The sequence below is a fragment of the Leptodactylus fuscus genome, chromosome 1 (genome assembly GCF_031893055.1).
Source record: "Leptodactylus fuscus isolate aLepFus1 chromosome 1, aLepFus1.hap2, whole genome shotgun sequence".
Lineage (NCBI taxonomy): Eukaryota > Metazoa > Chordata > Amphibia > Anura > Leptodactylidae > Leptodactylus > Leptodactylus fuscus.
Window position 1 is genome coordinate 263,544,828 of NC_134265.1, and position 22,999 is coordinate 263,567,826.

Genomic DNA, 22,999 nt, shown 5'->3' on the forward strand with positions numbered 1-22,999 from the left:
GTTTATCACTTCTCATACAGAGTAGTAACAAACTCCTCCATCTGAGGTGGGAGCAGAGGAGCATGACGTCAGTGTGATGATGTCACCGGCAGGACGAGCCTACACTATATAGCGTGTGTACTCGTGTAGTGAGTGACAGTCGCCAGTGCTCAGTGACAGGCGCGCCCCTGTGCAGGAAGCAGTCCAGTCCATGCCCCGGAGTGACTCACTGCCTCAAGCCGACCAGGGCAGACCAGCTGCGGCTACCGAGGAGCCTCCACTGATTGCGGCCGGGCGCGGTTCTGCGTGTGTAGAGGCGGAGTGATGAGACACTGACAGGCGGCATGGAGGGAGCAGGAAGGTCCGCTCTGGAGCAGCACAGCCCGGGCAGCAGGCAGCAGGACGAGCGGCCGGAGCAGTGCGGCCACATGAGCGTCCACTCAGCCCGGGACAGCGGCTCGGCACAGGCGCAGGTGAGACGTGTTGGTGTGTGCCCGTACACGTAGTCCAGGGCTTCTATGTCGTACTTTACACTGCCTGCACTAGAAGTCCCAGCATGCCCTCTAGTGGTTCCAGCCGCTGTTTACCATAGTGTAATACAGCGTGTGCGCCCCATTGTTTACATACCCGTTAGTGGATCCGCTGCGTGTACTAGTACACAATACTGAAGTTTCATAGAAAGTTATTCATTTCTTCTCATCTCTGGCAGATTGTCTTTATTCAAGAGCTCCATGACCAGGAAACTTAAAGCGGTTGTCCAGGCTAAAACTTAATTTTTTAATTAGGCCTCCCAGCGCAGTTTGGTCCTGCTGCTCTTCTGACAGGAGTCCCCGCCACATGTGACCGCAGGAGTCCCCGCCACATGTGACCGCAGAGACCAGTCAGTGGCCTCAGCGGATGGGACAGAGATGTCACAGCCTGTGAGGACTTCCACTGAAAGAAGACAGATCACCAGAAGAACCGGACTGCGCTGGGAGGGCAGTCTTTTTTTTTTTTTTTTTTTTTTTTACGTGCTTTTTACACGTGTAAAAAATTTAATTGAAGTCAATGGAAGTGTTATTTTAACACATGTATTCTATACACGTGTATTATGCTAAAATGCGCTTGCGTTAACTCCGTGTGCACGGGCCCTCAGTGGTGGAGAGAAAAGTCCTCCATACAGGACTTTTCTCTCTGCTGTTTTCTGGCAGTTTCTGCAGTGGGACTTGGACAAACCTACGAGAACTGTGTAAATTACAACCACAATAAAAATAAAAAAAAACACAGACAAATCTATTTTATTTTTTCAAAAGTAAGGACATGTAAAGGACTTGTGCTGTTACAACATGATAGAGGATAGATATCAGATACCTGAAGGACTAATAAATGGGATCCTCAGTGATCAGGAGAATGAGGGCCCGGAAGTCCCCTTCTGAATGAGGTGCTTGTGTGGCTGGCACTCCATTCACTTCAATGTGGCTGATTGGACTACGATCTCTGATAGCCCTATTGAAATGAAAGAAGTCACACAAGCACTAGGCTCCATTCACACGGAGTAACACCAGGCGGTTTTTGTGCTTTTTACGGCCGTAAAAAGATGTTTCCATTGAGGTTCACACAGGGTTTTTTGGTCCGGAAACTGAGGCAGAGGCCACCTCAGTTTCCAGACCAAAATATGGGTAGCTGTGACTGGATGCTGGTGCAATGAATGAGCCTAATCAGGAGGAGGGAGCGTCTTCAGGCAGATTTGCGAGGTGAATCTGCCTGTAGAATGAGCATGTCGCTTCTTTTTTCTGGGAGCTGGAACAAACGGCTTCCTGAAAAAAGACCTGACCAGCTCCCATTGATTTCAGTGGGAGCCATCTTTTTGGTCAGGATTTTGAGGCGGATACGACCTCAAAATCCTGACCAAAATACCCCGTGTGAACTCAGCCTAATGTTTCATTTCCCCTGAAGTCTATTTGTGACTTTCAGGGCCCCATTCTCCTAATTACTGGGGGTCCAAATACATCTGACACTTCTCCCCCATTCTAGTCCCTTATTTTACTGACCGTGTGTGATGTTATTGTTATTTGGCATCCAGAGAGGAGCGCTACAAATATTCATGTTGAAGTGTTAGCAATATGTATGCATACATGTCACCAACACTTTAATTCCCACCTGTCAGGATGATGAAGGTGACAAATGTGTATATGCTCTGGTCCAGGGGTCACTAAGTCTCTATTCACATTTCTGTCTGAAGTTTTGCAGTATTTCTCAGGAAAAATAGCACATCATGGTACACAATTTAGAATAACTGACCCTGGGGAGGAAACCCGACAGACACATTTTAAGTCAGCGGGGTGCATTTGAACAAAAGGCTACCTTCACATCTGCGGCCAAGTCTCTGCAGTGTGATCAAAAGAGGAAAAAGTCCTGCACGTAGTTTGTTTTGTAATTGCGGACCCCCATTATAATCAAAGGGGTCCACCAGGCTCCATGTGTAACTGCTGCTTTAGTAAGCGGGCTGCCTCTCTGTTGTTTGGTTCCCAAAATGCATTTGAACGATGGAGAGGCAATACTGGTGTGAACCTAGAGTAAGGCTTTCATTATTTTAAAAAAAAAAAAAAAAATTCATATAGGACCCTCCCAGGCTTATCTGAGTGAATACCCAAACCAGAAGTGTACATTTTACCTGTCTGGGGGAGGTTTTACAGTATAAAGGGATATATACAAATGATGTGATATATATCACGAGTAAATACCCGTATACTAAATGGCCCAAGGGCTGGACTACACTGTGATCTCTTTATTGTTCTGGACGGGGATAGATTATGTGGTGGTTCCACTTCTTAGGAATCTGAGTGAATAGCTTCTGTATATCTTATATTTTAAGTATTTGAAAACCAGAAACTTGAAATAAATGGGATCCTATATCTCAGGCCTTAGATGGGCATACTAGCCGGCAGAAATGTAACACAGCAGGATGTTTATTTCCTGCATTTTGAGGCCGCTTTCAGCAGCCATGACTTAAAGTGGTTGTTCAACTTTTAGTATTTACTGTCATAAATGTTACTGTTTGTATAATAAGTTGTACAGTTTTACAATATACTTTTTTTGTAAGAATTCCTGGTTGGTTTTCTAGATCTCTGCTGGCTGTATTTCATTGTATTATTTCAGTAGGCCTAAGTCTGTCAATGACCATGTAATGGACAGACCATGATCATGTGATGGACACACATGTGCACAGCTCGTTACAAGACAGGGGTCTGATTACTGTGCAGTGAATGTAACGAGCTGTGCTCCTGTGTGTCCATCACATGACCATGGACAGATTTATGTCAAATACAAGTAAACAAAGAATGACTGTAAACAGAGAACTAGAAAACTATGAGGAATGAATACATTATATTTCATTGAACAAACAATAACATTTATTTACTGAAACTGAATAACCCCTTTAAGGCTTTAGTCATACCTCAGTGTTTTTCATCAGTGATTGCAAGTCAAAACCAGGACCTGCTGCATTGTTCTTCCCTATGGAGCTGTCTAAAGACAGCCACAATAGATATTTGTCAGTTGAAATGCCAGATTCAGCCTCATTGGGCTTTTGAGATGTTGATGGCGGGATCACTCCTTTAAACAGTCACCAATTGGAACAACCATGTCACAGCCATCCAAAATCTAAAGTGTATGGCCGACTTAAGAGAAGCCAAGTACAGCATCAGGCTGTTTCCTGCGTGCCTATAGAATTGGAACAGAGTGGCAGCACACACATTTAGCCACTGCACCTTTCAAACAGGTGGATTTGGGTTCCTTGTTTTCATGACTGGTGGGGTCCCAGTCGTTGGACCACCAACCAATCAGACACTTATCCTTAAGCCTGTAAGCATGCAGAAATAACAAAGTGCCCTCAGACTTCAACCCAACCTAACCCAAGTGTGTCACAGTTCAAGTGGTTGGCCAGGAGCCCGTAATTTCTACCGTCTGATAAGTCACTGATCAAAGAGACTAATGTACAAAGTTACTGGACCTCTAGTATGCAGTAAGAAAAAATAAACTTGCAGTATAGTGTCCTGTTCGCCTCTGCTCTAACACTCCAAAGATTCAGCTCTTCTGTATATGAATCCCTATGGGGACAGGATGCATTTACTTCCTGTAATGTCTACATGCTGATTTTACACTAAAATGTGTAATGGACCTTATTTATGGCATACCCTAAAGAGCACTGCCTAGTGATCAGTTCCCTGTAGCATTAAGAGAACAACTTCACATCAAGCCAATATCATTTCTAGCATTATTTGTACTTATTTGCATTGTACATGTGACTCAACCATAAGTGAAGCAAAGTTACACATTAATAGTATAAGCAAACAAGACTGTATGTGTTTCTGATTTAAGGATGAGTTTTCACAGCTATGTTTGCTTTTGCTTTGCCGACTTTTATGATGTTGTTGCATCCGTAGGCTCAAAATAGGACATTTTTATTACATCTTTTTTCCAAGTATAGACCTGGAAAATCGGATAAAGCCTTTGCTATAAGCATTGTATGGAGCTGTGTAACACAAAATGCAAAAGGCTTAATAACAAAGGTGAATACCCCCCCCCCCCAAAAAAAAAAAAACAAAAAAAAAACCAATGGAAAAAATTGTCAGACAGAATCACCATAAAAAATATTTTATTAGAATATAGTATAAAAACAATGTAGTGTGGACTAAATAATTACAAATAATAAAAAGGAGGACCAATGCAACCAAAAATTAACCAGCATGTGGGAGGCACGGTTTGTTTAAAGAATCCATCATAATCAAAATGTGCTGGTATACAGAGGTGCAAAAGGGGAGAAATAATCTCCAAATAGAAAAGAGATACAACAAATACTAATTAATAACACTAAAAATAAGTGAATGTACCCAACAAGTAAGAATACTATAAATCACTGTGTGAGAAAACCAAGCACAAGAATTATATCAATATAAATAATATGCCTACCAGCAATACTGATGCGCCCCACGCGCATTTCGCTACTGATGGCTTCGTCAAGGGACAACACTCAACTTGTTTGGGGACTTTAAATAGCGTATAGCCATGATTCCTATTGGCTAATGGGGAGAATTGCGCCAAGTCTGTTCATTAGTGGCAGCAGCTGCCGGAATACCAGTGCCCATTCGCGGTAGCGAAATCCCGTATCGTGAGAACGAGAAAGGTTCCCGTGTACTAGGAATAAGTATGTAAGCAAAGTTGCACATGCTCACAGTGATGCTAAAAAGTTCTACATATAAGACGCCCACAGCGATTACGAGAACAGGTAGAAAAAGGAAGCTGAGAAAAAGGAATAAACGATCACAGGCATGTACCGAACATAATAAGACGTAATAAATATGCAGGGACATATAAAAGACAGACGCCGACCCACATAACATTACAAACAAATAACAGACCTTACACAAGAACAGATGACTAATTGTAAAAAAGAAAACTGTATGCGATAACGCATATAAGCAGCGCAACAGTGTGAATACATACATACAAAATCCATATAATGCGCTCACAAAATCTGACATAGTTAAAAGTGGGCTAACTTCAATCATTTGATCATATACATTTTATATATATATATATATATATATATATATTCACGAATAAAGTAATAAAAGTAGGCACAAAAAGAAAAAAATAAATACACACAAAACCTGGTATGTTTAAGAGTGGTGCAAATATCCTATGATCACGTATACAGTGTGAATATAAAAATGAAGGTAAGTATGACAGTAGAAATAATAAGAATAAGAAAAACCAAAAAACAGTGAAAAGAGTGCCGGTGCTCAGTGAAAAATGAATAAAGGAAAAAAGTGCACATATACGCCCTAAAGACACATCTTGAATTACAGAGAGATGCATTTTGAGTTATGCAAAATGCAGCTCTCTATAATTCAAGATATGTCTTTAGGGTGTATATTTGCACTTTTTTCCTGCAAGCAACACTTTTCTCCCTGTAATTTTTGTGCGGAATCCACACGGAACCCATTATAGTATATGGGGTCCGCAGGTTTCCTAAGGTAACCTGCATAAAAAAAAAAAAAAAAGCAGTTATGTTTACATTCGGGTGGGGGGGGGGGGGGTCCCCAAGCAGTTTCCTGAATGGAAACCCATGTGCGACTATGAACTGGGCCTCATGCATTCCCTATTAAATTATAGCTTACCCCGCTAACAAAATAGAGCCTTTACACAGCTCCAATATTTTATTTCATTTTTTGTTTATTCATTTTTTTTAACCTCTGTGTGTGTAAAAAAAAAAAAAAAAAAAAAAAAAAAAAAAAAAAAAAAAAAAACCGTACAAAAAAGTCTAAATTTGGTATTGTTGTAATTGTACCAACCACAGAATGTATAAATAAAGCCCATAAAAACATGGTGCATTACATTATAGGGCTGGGCAAAACAATTGCAATCAAAGCATGCATCACTTGAGACATTCCATAAAAAAGTAGATGATGCATACTAGCAAGTTGTATCTCTTGAGCGAATACTTTAAAGAATGCCTCCAGTTCTAAACAATTTTTCATAAATGACTAGTACAGGTGGAAATAAGAAATTTTTTGATATATTTTAGCAAGGAAATGGGTTTTCTTCTTCACTTTTCAGGCAGTCATTTTTCTGTATTAGTCAATGCAGAGGTATTGTTATCCCCTGCAATTCCTTGCTTTTTAACACTGCTAGGTTGCAGATAAACAACTAATTTTTCAACCATTCTACTCAGCCCCTCTGTGCTCTATAGAGTTGTATGTGTAAAGCTGAATACAGAGACAGGTATAATGTAAACAAGCATAAGATTCACTATAAGGAGCAGGAGACCAATTTACTAAGTGGAGAAGGAAGTGGATCTCCTTAACCCCTTCCTGACATCCGCTGTACTATTACGCCTGATGCTGTGTCTTTAAAGATAGTATGATAATATGGTACTTCTTGTATAACTGGTGTTGGGGGAAGAGCTCTCTCCCAAAGCTGCCCCCCTACCTTTGCAGGCCAGCTCCCACACCGCAAGATAATGGGAGGCTCCCAGGCTTGTCATGGCAATATTGGTCTATGGCCTATATATATATATATATATATATATATATATATATATATATATATATATATATACTTATAAAAGACAGTGGAAAATGGCTTTGGAAATAAGGGGTTAAATACGATGTGGTCACATGCCCATAGGTAAAACCTAATCACGCAACATGGCCAGTATTTCTTTTGCAATAGTTGAATTACATGTAGAGTTTACAATAGCTCATTTAGCATTGTAATGAAGCTCAGAAGAAACATGCTTTGCCTTCTAATAAGTATTCCAAGTATGAGAAGTATGTTCAAACACTATATAGAGGCTGCTTGTCCAAGCAGGATACACCTAACATAACTGGAATGGAGCAACATAAATGGTGGCCTAACCTACTAATGGTAGCAATACCGTCTGGATTACACTCGGCTGCTGCCTTTGTGACTCCTATTATGTTTGTGTTACCCTTGTCTTCACTGTTATAGAGACTTCACACTACTTGCTTTGTAGAAGAGCATGATCATGATTTGATTTTTCAAGTCCAGGCACCATAAGGGCTAGTTCACACGTGAACTGCCCGCGCGGGTTTTGACACAGAGAGAGCCGCGGCGAGCCGCGTCTCTCTCTTGTCAAAACCCGCCCGCTGCGACCATCGCTGTCGCGGCTTAACCCTCTGCTGTCGGCTCAAATGAATGAGCCGACATAGGAGGGAGCTGCCGGGGGCGGAAGCCGTGCGGCTGAGCCTGCGCGGCTTCCGCCTGAAGAAAGGACATGTCCTTTCTTTTCTCCGCTAGCAGCAGCTCGCCGCTAGCGGAGAACAGAAGCCCGGCGGTCTCCATAGACCACCATTATAAGGGGAGGTTTTGGACGCGAAATCCGCTGTCAAAAACCTCCCCTTATACTCACGTGTGAACTAGCCCTAAGAAGGAAGTTTCCAAGTAAGAATGTATTTGTTCAGAGTCAGAAGACTTCTGTAATATGACTGCAGGGAAAATGTTACACTGAAAGAATGCTTTTACGTGCCCTGCTTTGGCCGCGGACTTGGGTTATAAAAACGCCATGAGTTGGCTATGGCAGAAACGCTGTGACACAAACTGCAGCGTTTTTACATTATCAGCAAAGTGGATGGTATTCTGGCTAATCCCATCCACACATTGCAGAAAAGTATCCACAGCGGAACTACTGTGATTTCAAAAACTACAGCATTTTTGTAAATCGCAGCATGTCAATTATGCCTGCAGAAACTCTACGGAAAAAAAACTGCAATGTGTTTCCACTGCGCTCTCTTCCCCAGCAGGCTGGCCTAACTGTTCTCTCTTAAGAATGAAAGGAAGCCTAAAAAAATAGGATTTTTGACTTGTTAGAAAAATGATTGTGGGTAAGGCCAGAGTCACATTTGTGGACGGACCAGCGAAACTGAACAGTGGAGGGAACAGGACCCTCTATTAAAAAAAAAAAAAAATCTCCAATCTTCTGTGGCAAGGTCTCCAACCGAGGGATGTCAGCCTAGCCTAAAACCTTTTCTGTGCAAGTTTACTGTAGGTCAGCAATGTGCAGCAAGGAAAACAGGAAGCCACATTATGAGCTTCATTGTGATTTCATTAGCATTATCCACTTATCCCAGGTGAATTCATTAGTGCTGTGTGTCCTAGATCATAGCTAATAGGTGTTTGATATATCTCCATGGCCCCAGAGCTTCTTGTTCTGCAAGATATATTAAATTATAATCTAATTTCTATTAAAGGGACTATCTTATCAACTGTAGGCATATACTGCTTAGGATATCACATACTGACTGGTTGGTGCCCAAGCTTCAGGACTTCCATTGAGTACGAAGGGGCCACAGCACTAACTTATTCCTGTTTCCCCTTTAGTGATATTTATTTATGTATTTTCGCTGTTTCCACCATCTAATAGATCTGTCCCTGATATATCCATTGTAGTCTCCAGCCTTACTTTAACTCCTAGGCAGTATGCCCGCTGCCTCGGGTTGTGTTTGACTCAGACATTTCCTTCACCCCCCCATATTCAATCACTCGCACACTCATGTCACCTCCACCTCAAAAACTTCTCCAGAATGTTATTTCCTTACCAGAGATGCATTAAAGACCTTTATTGTCTCTCTGATTCACTCTCCCCTTGACTACTGTAACTCCTTACTAATCGGTCTTCCCCTCACTAAACTCTCCCCTCTACAATCTATTCTGAATGCAGCGGCCAGGCTCATCTATCAGTCTAGACGCTACAGCGATGCATCTGGTCTGTGCCAGTTGCTACATTGGCTGCCTAGTCATTATAGAATAAAATATAAACTTATCACCCTCATCCACAAGGCTCTCCATAATGCTGCACTTCCCTACATTTCGTCCCTGATCGCTGTCTCCCAACCTGTGCTCTCTGTTCACTCAATGACCTAACACTTATATCCTCTATTATCAGAACCTTCCACGCTCGTATACAAGACTTCTAAGACTTCTCCCGAGTTGCACCACTTCTCTGGAATGCTCTACCCCAGACAATCAGATTAACTCCCAATTTCTACAGCTTCAAGCGCAAACTAAAGACACATCTTTTCAGACAGGCCTATCACAATTACTAATGTAAATCCTTCTGTTCCATATTAGCATCCCTAAAACAAACCCTCCTCTGTTCACACCCCCCCATTAACGCACATGATATGTCACTTGAGACTAACTTTATGTCCAGGCACCATCTGCATGTTTAAGGACATGACAGGTGACTGCTCATACAGTTTTATGTTTATGTAATGACAGTAACCTCTATTACAAAATTGTCTGACCACTGTATAAGCAATGGTGCCCCTGCTACCTCTTGCCACCCCCTCTACCTCATAGATTGTAAGCTCTTGCGAGCAGGGTTCTCAGTTCCATTGTGTGAAGTGGCTATTTAATTGTAATGAATCATTATGTCTGTACTTGAACCTTACAAATTGAACAGTGCTGTGGAATATGTTGGCGCTATATAAATGTATTATGTATTTATTTGTTGTGCCCCAGCAAAACTATACTCTGGCAACTTACACTACAGAGAGCTGCAGCATGTGTTCATTCAAGTGAATGAGACTGACTGAAGTTGCCTGCATAGTTAAGCAATATGGTTCCAAGTGTTCGTGTGAACAGAACAGATGTGGCAAAATTTGTTTTACTGTACATGTGGATGACACCTACATGCAGGATTTAGCTGTCTGCTTGAAAAATCGGACATCTTTGTGAACGGACACTTAAGGACAGACACGGACAGTAAAGGACACTGCATGGAGTCCCATTTAAAATAATGCAAAATGTAACGGACACAGCTAGTGTCCGATGCTAATGTCTGCGCAAGATTTTGCTCAGACATTACCATCGGACACTAGCTGTCGGAGACCGATGGTAGTGTGAACCCTGCTTAACAGAAAAAAACTTCAGAGAAATAATGCTTGATCAAATCAGTGTTAGGTAATTTTGTCTAAGGATTTCACCTGCTTTTCTGTCTTCTCTCCCCTCCACTTCGTGGTGGTAAGTTAGTGGACTTCCTTAGCCTGTGTGATGTACAAGTCAAGCCAGCAGTGTTCTTCCAAGGTGGAACTACACACTGTTACATTTAGATTTATATACAGGTCTCAGCAGCTAAGTGCACTTTGCAGAGCTGACAGGTTACTCCATTAGCCGTTAGTCAGTGACCAGAATAAAGGTGCCTATTGTTACTGCAGTTAGATACTAGAGTTGGTCTAGAAACTTGGACAGCAAACTGTAAACCCTGAGACTTATTCAGTAGTATCTGACAAATGGAGCAGCATAGATAAAAGCAGTGTATTGGTAGAACTTGAGATCCTGGTGGTGGGAACACTCCTTTAAGGTTAGTTAGTAACTACCAGTACTAAAAAAAAATAAAAAAAAAATAAATTAATCTTATTATTCCCGGGTATCCCTGCCATCCCCACTCTGAGCATGTGAAAATTCCAGGTTAACCAGATCATCCTTTTTGAGGATTTGGTATATGAACACAAGGAAAACCCTGTTAAACCAGACCAAATACTAATTACTTTTCCCCTCTGAGTAACCAACTACATAACCTCCCAACTTCAACTGTGACACCTGCTGATTACAGTATGTATATATAAAAGATATGATCTTGCGTTTTTGGACTACATGCATACTATCTAGTTTGTGGGGCTGAGTTTGCAGTAGAACTCCCTTGGTGGAATAGGGTGGGTGGGTGTAGGCACTGCACTGACAGAAAAAAACATGGGCACCGTTATCTAATCTGAACTTCTGTGCCAGCGTGACTATCAAATTGTCAGTTCCTTTGGCTCTCGCTACTTTGCTTGGGCACACAGAAAAATTTATGATGAAAAGTTTACAATGTAAAAAATGTCTGCACGAAGTAGAATCGTTACCCTAGGTGAATGACGGACTACCTTACATTACACTGGGAAATTGTTCCAGATACACTTCTAATGGAAATATCCATGCTAATACACCAAAAATAGTGTAAAACCTCTATGGTTACTCCAGACCTCCAATACATGACGGAATAAGATTATTGGAAATGCTGGATAATAAAATGTTGCTGAACTAAACTGGTGAAAACCAGATAAGGGTTTTTGGTGGCTGACTTCAGCAGTTGGATGTCCTTGGTTGTAATTGGTGGTTTCATGGAGGCAGGTACACTACAGTATAGTCATTTGGTAAAGTAGGCTTTTAGTAAATCTAATTGTAGGTAGGCGTTCCTGTTTGTGCAGCTTACACCTCTAATTGTAGCTTTCATCTATTCTAAATGCTTCATAAACATCATTATTATAGTGTCTGCATCATAGGGATGTGGCAGAGGTGTGTCCTGGATTGCTAGTGGCTGATTCATATGAAGTTTTTCTCTATTAATAACTTTTATTCAAGAAAAGAAGCCACTGTAGGTTAGTTTTAGGATCCAAAATGCATCTGGATATAATAAGCATATACAATAGGAAAATCCTATGAAGCGAGCAAGCCCACTGTTATATCATCACCGACTCCTCTACGTCACACTCCTACCCCTCCTTGCTCCTTAATACTGCCCACCAACACCTCAGCCAGCTATGTCTCTGATAAAGAGAATTTTAGAAATTAGACTAAAACTGCCCATGTGCTTGAGATGTGCAGATGAACAGCCCTCCAATGGCATCTGCCACAGAATCAAGTATAGGGTATGTGACCGCTTGTCTTCTCAGCTTGCGTCTTGTGTTATGTACATGGCTAACTTTTATATTTTTTTTTTTCTTGAACCACCTAGACTGCACTGCATGACTATTGATTTTGTGAGGGTAGCAGTAGATAACTGAATATTTGTCACCCATATAAACACCCTACAGCTTGTCACTATTGTCTAAACTTCTTACAATTCTCTAAACCAAAAACCGACTACTACCACTTGCTTTTCAGACCTTCGCTTCGCCAGATCATTGCTTTTCCAAACTGTGTATATTCATTGAGAGGTCATGCAGGATAATATATTGTAACTGAACATAGACCCTTTAATGTCAGGTTTAGGTAATGCCAGGATCACAACACGTCTTTACTATACAGTTCCTCCCTGTGTAAAGAATGCAGGTGGATACCATATAAAGCATCTGTTTGCATAGACCTTTTTATAGTACACATCTCTGGCTTCTTTTCGCCTCTCACCCAACCCTCACACACTTATAGCGGACTGACCACTGTACATGTATCTAAATACAGGTAAAACTGATGACTTCTAACATATCTAAGTTACCCGTATCAGTCAAAATATCATCAGTAAGGAAATTTCTCTGTGATGTTCTTTTGTCCTTAAAACGGATCTGGAAAGGTGTTGTCGTCACAAGAGTCCCCATAATAATATATAAAAATTTTCTTTTATTTTTAACACCAAACTACAGTCTTAGGTTATTTCTTTAGCATAGTAATAAATGTATAATGTACATTTGATTTATATAAACCTTGTTCCATTCATGATAACATACAGTTACTGAACAGGCTGTATGCAGTTACAGGCTTCAGAAGTTGTGTGTAAAGATAAGACTTACAGCATGTGCTATAAAGCTAACTAGCAAATGAAAGTGAACAAAACTCGCCTAACCACATGCTCTGAATGCTGATTGTAAAGATGATTAGAATGGTCACCGCTCAGGGGCGAATACTTAGTGTTGCAAAATTAGATTATATGCACCTACTATGGTGGCCTGCAAACAGGTTCTGTAGTTGGTGGGTTGTGAATTTCTGTTCCTTTTTATTTTCGTGGAGCTTTTCTCTCTAGGTGATTTTCTTAAAAGAATTATGTATTCAAGAATTTACCTACTTTAAACAAACTGGTTGTTATAGGGGGCATTAGTGGCACAGTAGATTTGCGGGGTTTTTCGTGTCAAGCTCTTAAATAGACAAAAGCAGGGCTGTGCCAGACTCAGACTCTTTAATACTGCAAATGCCTTATATAGACTGGTAACATTGAAATCACTTAGTAATCTGGCTTTTAATAAGTAAAATATATAGTATTTATTGGAATATAACTTGTGCAGAGTGTCTTGCTATGGCTGAACAGAATTGATTAAAGGGATTCTACCATTAAAACCTTTTTTTTTTGTGGATAAGACGTCGGAATAGCCTTTAGAAAGGCTATTTGTCTCTTAGACATGGTCTCCGCTGCGCCGTTCCTTAGAAATACAGTTTTTTTTACCGGTATGCAAATGGGTTCTCTTGCAGCGATGGGGGCGGGCCCTAGTGCTCAAACAGCAATGAGGGTGTCCCCACCGCTGCCAGAGAAGTGTCTCTAGCGCTCCCTCCTTCTTCGTCTGCAGTGTCATCTTCAATGTCTTCTTCCGGCGCAGGCTCGTAACTTCTAGGCCTTGGGCAGAGCAGACTGCGCAGGCACACAGGTCACGGAAAAATGGCCGCTTGCACAGTATTGTTAGCAGCCATTTTCCTGTGGCCTGTGCAGTCTGCTCTGCTAGAAGTTACGAGCCTGCGCCGGAAGAAGACATTGAAGATGACGCAGCGGACGAAGAAGGAGGCGTCGCTAGAGACACTTCTCTGGCAGCGGTGGGGACACCCTCATTGGTGTTTGAGCGCTGGGGCCCACCCCATCGCTGCGGGAGAACTCTTTTGCATACCGGTAAAAACCGGTATTTCTAAGGAACGGCGCAGCGGAGACCACGTCTAAAGGTAAGAGACAAATAGCCTTTCTAAAGGAATTCCTCTTCATTTTCCGCCGTGTGAACGTAACCTTATAGAGGTATTTACCCTAATAATGGGAGTGGATTCAGTAGTTGCAGTATGTATGACTGTCCAATATACTGTATACACATTAGAGCAGATTTATTAAGACTTAAGGCAGTTTGTATGCCAGTCTTCATAAAGGTCCCAACAGGCACAATCCAGATGATGATCTCTTAATAAATCATGCATGTGACGGATTTTAAAAAAAAAAACAACTTATGTCATGTCTGGCATAGGTCTCCTGTATAACTTAATATTCTGGCATGAGTTAGAGTAAAAAATGTTAGGCCGAGATATCCCTGGCCTGCCCCACTCTCTGCCCACATTTTAGGAAAGTGGTGAGCGACGTGCAGAATGTGGGATCTATTGCATCTTTGTCACAAGAGAGGGCCTTGGTCCAAATGTGCCCCATATCCTCACACATCTACCCCAGGAAATCGACATAGACATGTCAGTGAGTTCCCCCAATATCTTTCACAGATCAAACTGTATATTTAAGAATGATGGACTGCTCATTATTTGTGGCCGTGTGACTGAAGCTCGGACTTTACTGAACACCTTTCTGAATCTGATGTTTTTTTGTTTTTTTTTTCTTAAACTTGTTATTTGCTGTTCTATTTGGCATGTGCTTTGCCTCTTCCCCCTCCTGCTGGAATTTTCCTATGCATTAGTTGTTCTGGAGATATGCAGGTGCTCAGTACACATTATTTTTAGCTGTTCTCTGAAAAGGAAATGACTACATTTAGCTCTGTGTGATATCCTTTAGTGAGAAACAGAAGCCATTGGCTCACATTTATTAATAATTGTGCACTTGTGCCAATGAAATTGGAGATGGTATTGTTTTTTGGATTTCTCTTATATCATTGTAAAATACTGTAAGTATTTTTTTGGTTTGTTTGTTTATACTTCAAAATATTAGCAAAGACTAATACAATAGGTGGCACTGGTGTACAGCATTGTCTTCCAAACTCTGACATATTACTCCCTGGGGAGTGTGCAAAAACCTCTGAGGGTCACAAGCCAATTTCAGAACTTTCTTCTCAACACTTCAGTGGGACAGGGCTACAAACTAGGTTGTCTAGTTTAAATCAGATGTGTCATGGATTCAGTAGGTGGCACAGCCTCGGCACAAGAAGTGCTAGCTGTGCAGTCTGGCGGGCTCTGTTCACCAGCCCGTCAAAGCTAACACACCTGGAGCCTTAGGATCCGTTCACACGGAGGAAAATGGTATAGAATTTCAGCGCTAAAAAAAAGCCTCCCATTGACTTCAATGGATTCCTTTTTCTGCTAGCATGAAGTCAATGGGAGGCTATTTATTTATTTTTTTTCAGCCCTCAATTCCACACCAAATTCCTCACCATTTTCCTCCATGTGAATGCACCCTTAGCATTTTCAAGTGTTGCACTGTTAAAGTAGAGGCTAACTATGCCCATTCTATATATAACCTTTAAAGGGGTATTCCCACGTCGCATACTCTACTCACCAGTCTTCACTGCTGTAAAATCTTCTTTCTTCCTGGTTTATTGCGTCATTTGGTGGGCGGGGTTTCATATGCAACCTGCCGTTTAGCTCCGCCCTAAATTAGCATGTAGCTCCACCCACTGCATAGCGTGATCCTATGGGGCGGCTGAAGGGCCTGTGATGTCATCAAAGGTCCTCAAACAACACTATATGCACAATATTGGTTTATGAAGTACAGGCAGGAGCAACTCCATTCTGTGTTGCATACAGAGACTGCCTGTCTCTGCCATAATGAACACAATTGAATTAGCTAGCCTGATAACTGGGAGAACAGAAGACGTTCAGAAATGAAAGCAGCTCCTCTCCCCTATCTGAGAGCAGGAAGTTAGGTCACATGTGGTGCAGACACAGGAATAGCTAAAAGCACGTGCATTTAGCCCCTCCCCCCCCCCCCTCCCTGAGAGCAGGCAGCTACGTCACTTGACTTTTGAGCAGATAAGCCCAAGGGCTGTGTCAACAATGAATTGAATAAAGTAAGATCGTGGACAAACAAAGCAGTTTTGCTGAAGCTGTGTATTTAGGAAAAGTCTTACAGCAAGCAGTATAGATAGGATCCTTGTGATGGGACAACCCCTTTAAATCACCTGGTTTGACGTGGATAAAATTATGCTGTATGAGCCCCACATATGCGTGAATAGGCTATTCACGCACAGTTAATGGTATTTTAACCCCCACCCCATTTTAAAATAAAACCATAAAAACATGTATGTAAATTATACTTATCGTGGGCGGTGATGTACAGTCTGATGTTATCTTCTGGCACACCTTCCTCTTCTTTCTTCTACTTTCGGCGATGCCCTCCGGTCTTGGCTTGCGAACTTCCATTGGGAAAAATGAGTGAGCGATACTGCGCACGCGCCGGATTTGAACCAATCGCACCGGAAGAAGAGGACGATGAAGCTGGGGAAGTGCCAGGACCGGAGGGCGTCGCCGAAAGAAGAGGAAGGCGTGCCAGAAGATGACGTCAGACCGTGCATCACCGGTGCTGTGCAGGGGCTACCTGTAATTTTATCATATAGTCTTTTATATTCCATATCAATTAAAAGTTAAGTTTTAGTTACTTCAACAGTGACAATACCTGTAAGCCTTCTACAACAATCTACCAGACCCTGTCTTGAAGTAGGGTTTCTGAAAAGGAAATTGTAAGAATGTCAAATGTTCTCGTTTTTACAACCCTTTGAAATCTAGCTATATCCATTCCAAGCTGTAAGGAATCAACTTACCAGTCAGTCGGAGTACCCAGACCTGTAAGGTATGGAGGACTGACAGAGACCCCCAACTGTTTTTTATATATATATATATATATATATATATATATATATACATATATATATATATATATATATATATACCTTAGGCCTTCTTAGCAGCTAGGCCATTAATCCTAGTTGTGCCTAATAGAGAAGTGCTTATGAGAACACGTACCGGATATCACTCATGTAGTAGTGGTGTAAATACCACACTTTAGATTTCTGCTAAAAGTCCACTTTAATTTTTAATGAAAATGAAATTACAGATTTCTCTAGAATTCTATTGTGAAAACTTTCATTATGGAAACTTCTTCCTGTTGTATCAAACCTAATGGCTCGTCTACATGATTCTTCCATGAAATGTGTTCCCAAGTGCTCAGTTTACAGGAAAGCTGTGCAATTTATTCTATCCAATTGTTATTGCATACAATGTTTATTACTATGTGGCGAGATCCCATCTTTGTCTTTCTCTAGGAATATTAAACTTGGATTAACCCTTGTATTGCTTGATATTCTCTATTATCTTATTACTTCCTACCATATGTCAGTGCTCCATATCTCCAGGAACACATGAGGTGAGTTTGCCGTGGGTTAGCTATGGCAGAATCCTTGGCAGTTATCCTGCTGCAATGCACTGTGGCACTGTGTAAACATCCCACTTATCCAAGCATTGCTGCGGCTTCAAGTGTGGTTTTGTTTTTTGGTTGTGTTTTTTTTTTTTTTTTTTTTTTTTTTTTTTTAACTTTTGCAATAAAAAGATTGAAAGCTGGGCCAGCTGAAAGTCACGGGCAAAACCAAAAGATTTGACACTTCTTCTGTCGAATTTTTGGTACGGACATCCTGCAATGGATCTGTTCCATTTTAACGTTCATAGCCTGCAAGTGCATTCATGGCTTTTCAGTAGAGAGAAGCTATTTACAAAAAATAAATACCCGGTAAATAAATAAAATTGTCAACATTATTTTAATTTACTAAAATCAGATAAATATGAGAGAGGGGGAAAAAAAAGGGGGGGGGGGTACTAATCTTTGTTATGCCTATGTGTAGAATCCAATTCAGGTTTTGGCTTGCAGACACAGATGCAAAACTGAACAAAACACTGACATGTGAATATGGCCTACATTTTATGCACAACCACAACATTTTTGTAAATGTGTCACATTATCTGTAGCTTATTGTGCACTATACATCTATGGTTCTGCTTTGTTTTTCACCTGTACTAATATTTGTGTTGTGAGCTTACATGAGACATATGACTGAAGTAAGGCTTATAGCCCCCGCTGTCTGTCTTCTTTATACTTGACATATGGAGCTTTGCTATCTCTGCTCAGACACTTATGGTGACCCGGCAACTTTATCTCGTTGTCCTGTTGCATTCTTGGGTCTGACAGCAGCACTAGACAAAAGCCACAATACATTATACCTTACTGAGCAATCCCATTTTTCCTGTCTCCTGCTGCTGTTTCCTATAATGTCGAAATAGCGCAGCATGCAAAGACTGAGCTCACGTGATCCATTTGTTTAGATCTTCTCTTATTGTGTATGCAAACACTGCATTTTGCTGCTAAGGCTTAGGGCACAGTGTGTAGTAACTGGTTTGGTTAGTTTACAGTCTAGGTTTCTCTGCATTTGAAGATGGACAATGCATTAAGCAAACTGAAATAAAAGGTTGGGGGTGAGATAGTGCTGGTTGTTTTGCTTTATGTGAATGAGGCCTAAGGAGAGCATCATTAGCTTAGAGATCCAGATCTGCAGATAAAAGGAGAAATGGTTCAACTTTGGGAACTCTGTAACATGGGCAGAAAGGGATTCTAGACAGAGGCAATGTAACGTAACCCATTACGGATCCAGGGTAGTTTGAACAATGCTCAGCAAAATATATATTATTTTAGGTTATTTTTGTGCTTTTTTTTTTTTTTTTGTTTTTTTTTTTTTGGGGGGGGGGGGTTGTTACACCTGCCCTGGACCCCTCCACAGTTTGGCCACTTTCTGGACAGCCCCTTTAAGAATAATGCTTTATAGAACACACAGTATAATGTCCCAAAGTGGCCATCATGCAGTATAATGTCCTGTAGTAGTCCATAAGATTTTGTTAGGAATTTTCCAAAAAAGTTTGGGGTTTGCCACCCAAAAACTGTTGCGGGATCTTTAGATGAGCTGAGGAACAAGAGAAGGTGAGCAGACAAAAAAAAAAACATGTTACTGACCTCTCCTGGGCACTGACACAGGTCTGGGCCTCAGCAGCCATGTGGGTTACACCAGTGTAATGACCTCAGCATCATTCATGTAACAGCTGAAGACCGATCACAGACAGTCTCTGAAGCCATAGAGAAGAAAATAACTGAGACCTGCGTTGGAGCCCATGAGAGATAAGTAACCCTCAGGTTCCGGACCAAAAAACCCTGTGTGAACTTGCCCTAAGATTCCTCTATTTTTACACAGCCCACCTGCTCTGACTTCATAAATGCTTGACAGCCATGGTCAAACAGAAGTGGGAAAGATCTTCTAATTCACAGAAAAATCTAGTGATTGAATTCCTTTGAAGATAAATATGCAGCAAAGTATACAATATCAATAGTTGTATAATATGCTTTTAAGCAGGATCCGGTAACTTTTTCCATCTCTGACGCTGCAGTCCTGGTTATAGTGATCTTATAGTAGGATCTTGGTGACATTAGATGGTGAAAGCTTTCATAATTAGCTTTTTGCGATTTCCTGTTATGAGCAGAGTACAGGAAGCTTTCTGACATTCATAGTCTTCATGTTGTATACACCTGGAGCTTTCACTCTAGATTTAGTACTACTGCTCTGATGTGGCATACATGCCCTGTATGGCAGAGGCCACATACATTGCCTTCTGAAAAACCATTTCCTGAATATCTGTGATCTCCGAGCTAGCAGCTACATAGTGTCATGCAAAAGGAATGTTTTATAAGCTGCTTATTACCAGACGTAAGCATGTAAGTGATTAAAAGTAAGTAAGAAGTATTAAAATGCTGTGATATGTTCTCAACATTGTACAAGTGTCTCTTGTGGTGTTGCTTGTTCCCTTTAAAGAAGTCTTTCAACAATACAGTATTGATGACCGATCCGTAGGATAGGTCTTCTTTCTTAGACTAGTGGATGTCCGACACCTAGCACTGCCCATTCATTCATGTCATGTCACTGGCTTGTGGACCTAGCGCTTACTTACAAACCGCTGATCACCAGAGAAGGTACCAGTTGTTGAGCCTCCACTGACTGAATATTGATGACCCATCTGTAGAGCAGGTTAGAATTCCAGAAAACTCTTTTTAAAATTCTCCTCTTTAACTTCTCACTCATCTCATGTACTACAGAGCAGTAGGGGTTCTGTGTGCCACAGGAGGACCCTCTGTCTAGTGTAGTGCAGTGGAGATATTCATTCTTAGAAGCAGGCTCCAGAATTTTTGACTTGCCAAACTACTAGCTTACCACTTTTTTATTGATCCCAGCATTCTTGACAAAAGCTGCTGTTCTCAAACTACCTGTTCCAAATGGGTAGAAATCTGTCCATGGTCATGGGGGCAACACAGTGGCTCAGTGGTTAGCACTGCTGCCTTGCAGCACTGTAGTCCTGGGTTTGAACCCTGCCAAGATCAACATCTGCAAAGGAGTTTGTATGTTCTCCCTTTGTGTGGATTTCCTCCCATACGCCAAAGACATACTGATAATGAAAAAAATGTACATTGAGAGTCCTATAATTAGAGCACTGTACTCTACTGACCTGTGGACCTGTATGTTTATTTGCTGAAACTGGACAATTCCTGTTTGGGAAATTAAAAAAAGAAAAAAAAAAATATATATATATTTGTTATTATTATTATCTGAAAGGTGTTGTCTGTATTGGACACTCCCTTAGACTAACCCTACACGAGAGCTGACTTCACTGACATCTAGGAGATTAAGACTCACTACCATTGAGCCACGATCTGATGAAGGGGTGGTACGTGTGAGGTACCAGAGAACCCCGAAACGCATCATCTTAAATAAATCCTTTTTATTTTGATACATCAGCGTACCAGAACTTATCTTTACTGAAGGGAGCACGCTTTTGGTGTTTTTTGGGGGTATATCCCTCAATCACTGTCCTACACAAGAGAGGGGATTTCTGGATGCCTACTACTTTAGAGAATCACATCCCCATGATTGTTTACCAAGCACACCTGAAAGTGCCTGTGCCTCGTATTGCGTCTCAGTCCTATTTACTTGAATACTCCGCTGTAGTACGAGCTTTAGCTGTTACCACGTGTGTGACACTGTGCCTGTTAAACAATGATATGGCAGTCATCAGACCAACATCATTCCCTTCAGCCAACTGATCTGTCGCCACACCTTCTAAGTGCAACTCAAAGGTCAACCAGAAACATTAAAGAATAAAGTGCTCAAATTCCAGATTCTACTGAGATATTTTAGAAATTCAGGGTTGATATAATTGGAACGCATTACTTTGCGTACAAGGATGATTCATTACAATATAATCTTTATTCTGCAGGTATGTCATTTATCATGTCATCTGCGCACATAAGGATGTAAACATTAGTTGTTGACTTTTTATCCACATTCAAGAATACTAAAAAGTGACAAGTTCCCAAACCGGTTTCTAGAGAGAATGTTACTGTTACATAGAAGTGGGTAAACAGGAAAATCCTTAATCTCTGGTACAGCTAGTCAGAAAGTATTTGAGCTTGGCTATAGAATCTCAGAATCCAGATACAAAAGATTACTCTGCTTACTTATATATCAGATATTTGGAGACCTCTTGTCTAATCATGTGTTCAGTAGACTTCTTATGCAGGGAGAAAATAGAAATGCAGCACATAATGGCAGATTTCAATGCCCTCTTATTGTTCTTCATGTGTTGAATGTAGCACAGTGGGAAAAAAATAAATGAAACTGTGGTATATGCAGTCTTATTTACTTTTCCAGCTTCTCTAGTAGTGTGGTGGGATGTTTACTTTTTTTTTTTTTTTTTTTTTCTTCCCCCACCCCCTTTATGGCCTTTTAAAGAAGTGGTCCCATCAGAACACAATTTATGTTGATGACCTTTTCTTTTACTGATCTATCCATGTGTTATTGGTAAGAATCAGAAACCCAACCTTTTTATATACCCAGCCCAACCAGCAGACTGAAGGGGCCGATTCTGGTGGTAGTGAGATGTGGTTGAGGCTGAGGCCCGACGTGGCATCCCACGGGAAAAAACTGCAGCGACAACTCATCTCAGTTCTTCCTGCAGCACTTTAGACAGACAGGTTGCTTCTGTGAACTTTGTTTTAATTCTACCTTTGGGGAAACCGGCAGCGTTTGTACAATGACGTGTATGGATAATTGACGTGCTGCAATTTCCAAAACCGTGCTGGTTTTGGAAATCGCCGCGTGTCCACAGTGTGTTATTACAATGAAGTGGGCATGGGAGTTGCTAGCATCCTATCCCCTTTGCTCTGACTGTAAAACACTGCGAATATTTTATTTATTTTTTTCCTTCTCCTTTATTCAGCTGAATCTGTCAGAGCTCACAATGTGCTGTAATACCAGGCTCAGCCATGGCTGCTTTGTTGAGTAAACTTCTGACATCCTTTTTATTGTTCGGAGTATTTAGTGATATTGGAATTATACATGAATATCTATGTGAAATGGAACTAATCTATTGTGTTATCTGTCCTTTCAGACCTCAACCATTCAGCACAACCATCGTGCACAAACCGTAAGGGATGACTATGAAAAAATGGGGACACTTTTTGGTGCAATCAACAAACTTCTACTTGACACTGGCTTCTCCCGGATGTACTTGGGTGAAAGGACTGTGGAACCCGTGCTCCTGTTGTTCTTTGGAGTCATGCTCTGGTTTCTTGGCATACAAGCTTTAGGACTGGTGTCCATACTCTGCCTTGTAATTATTCATATACAGTCATGATAACATGGCATTGAAATCCTTTTATGTAAGATTAATATATTTAAACAACATGGCACAAGCAATATTTTAAATTCAGAAA

The 22,999-nt window shown here is 41.1% G+C and overlaps 1 protein-coding gene across 1 annotated transcript; it reads left to right on the plus strand.

Moving 5' to 3' along the window:
- Positions 1-180: 180 nt before the first annotated feature.
- FAM241A (family with sequence similarity 241 member A) lies at positions 181-22,999 on the plus strand. The gene is made up of 2 exons (XM_075265416.1): positions 181-452; positions 22,675-22,999. The coding sequence occupies exons 1-2, from the start codon at positions 324-326 to the stop codon at positions 22,918-22,920; spliced, it is 375 nt and encodes a 124-aa protein (XP_075121517.1). The 5' UTR covers positions 181-323; the 3' UTR covers positions 22,921-22,999.

What these genes read in the sequence shown, in the direction of transcription:
- FAM241A (XM_075265416.1), top strand. Translation starts at nt 324, where the DNA reads ATGGAGGGAGCAGGAAGGTCCGCTCTGGAGCAGCACAGCCCGGGCAGC. An exon ending in GCGGCTCGGCACAGGCGCAG is followed by an intron (nt 453 to 22,674) that starts GTGAGACGTGTT and finishes CTGTCCTTTCAG; the next exon opens with ACCTCAACCATTCAGCACAA.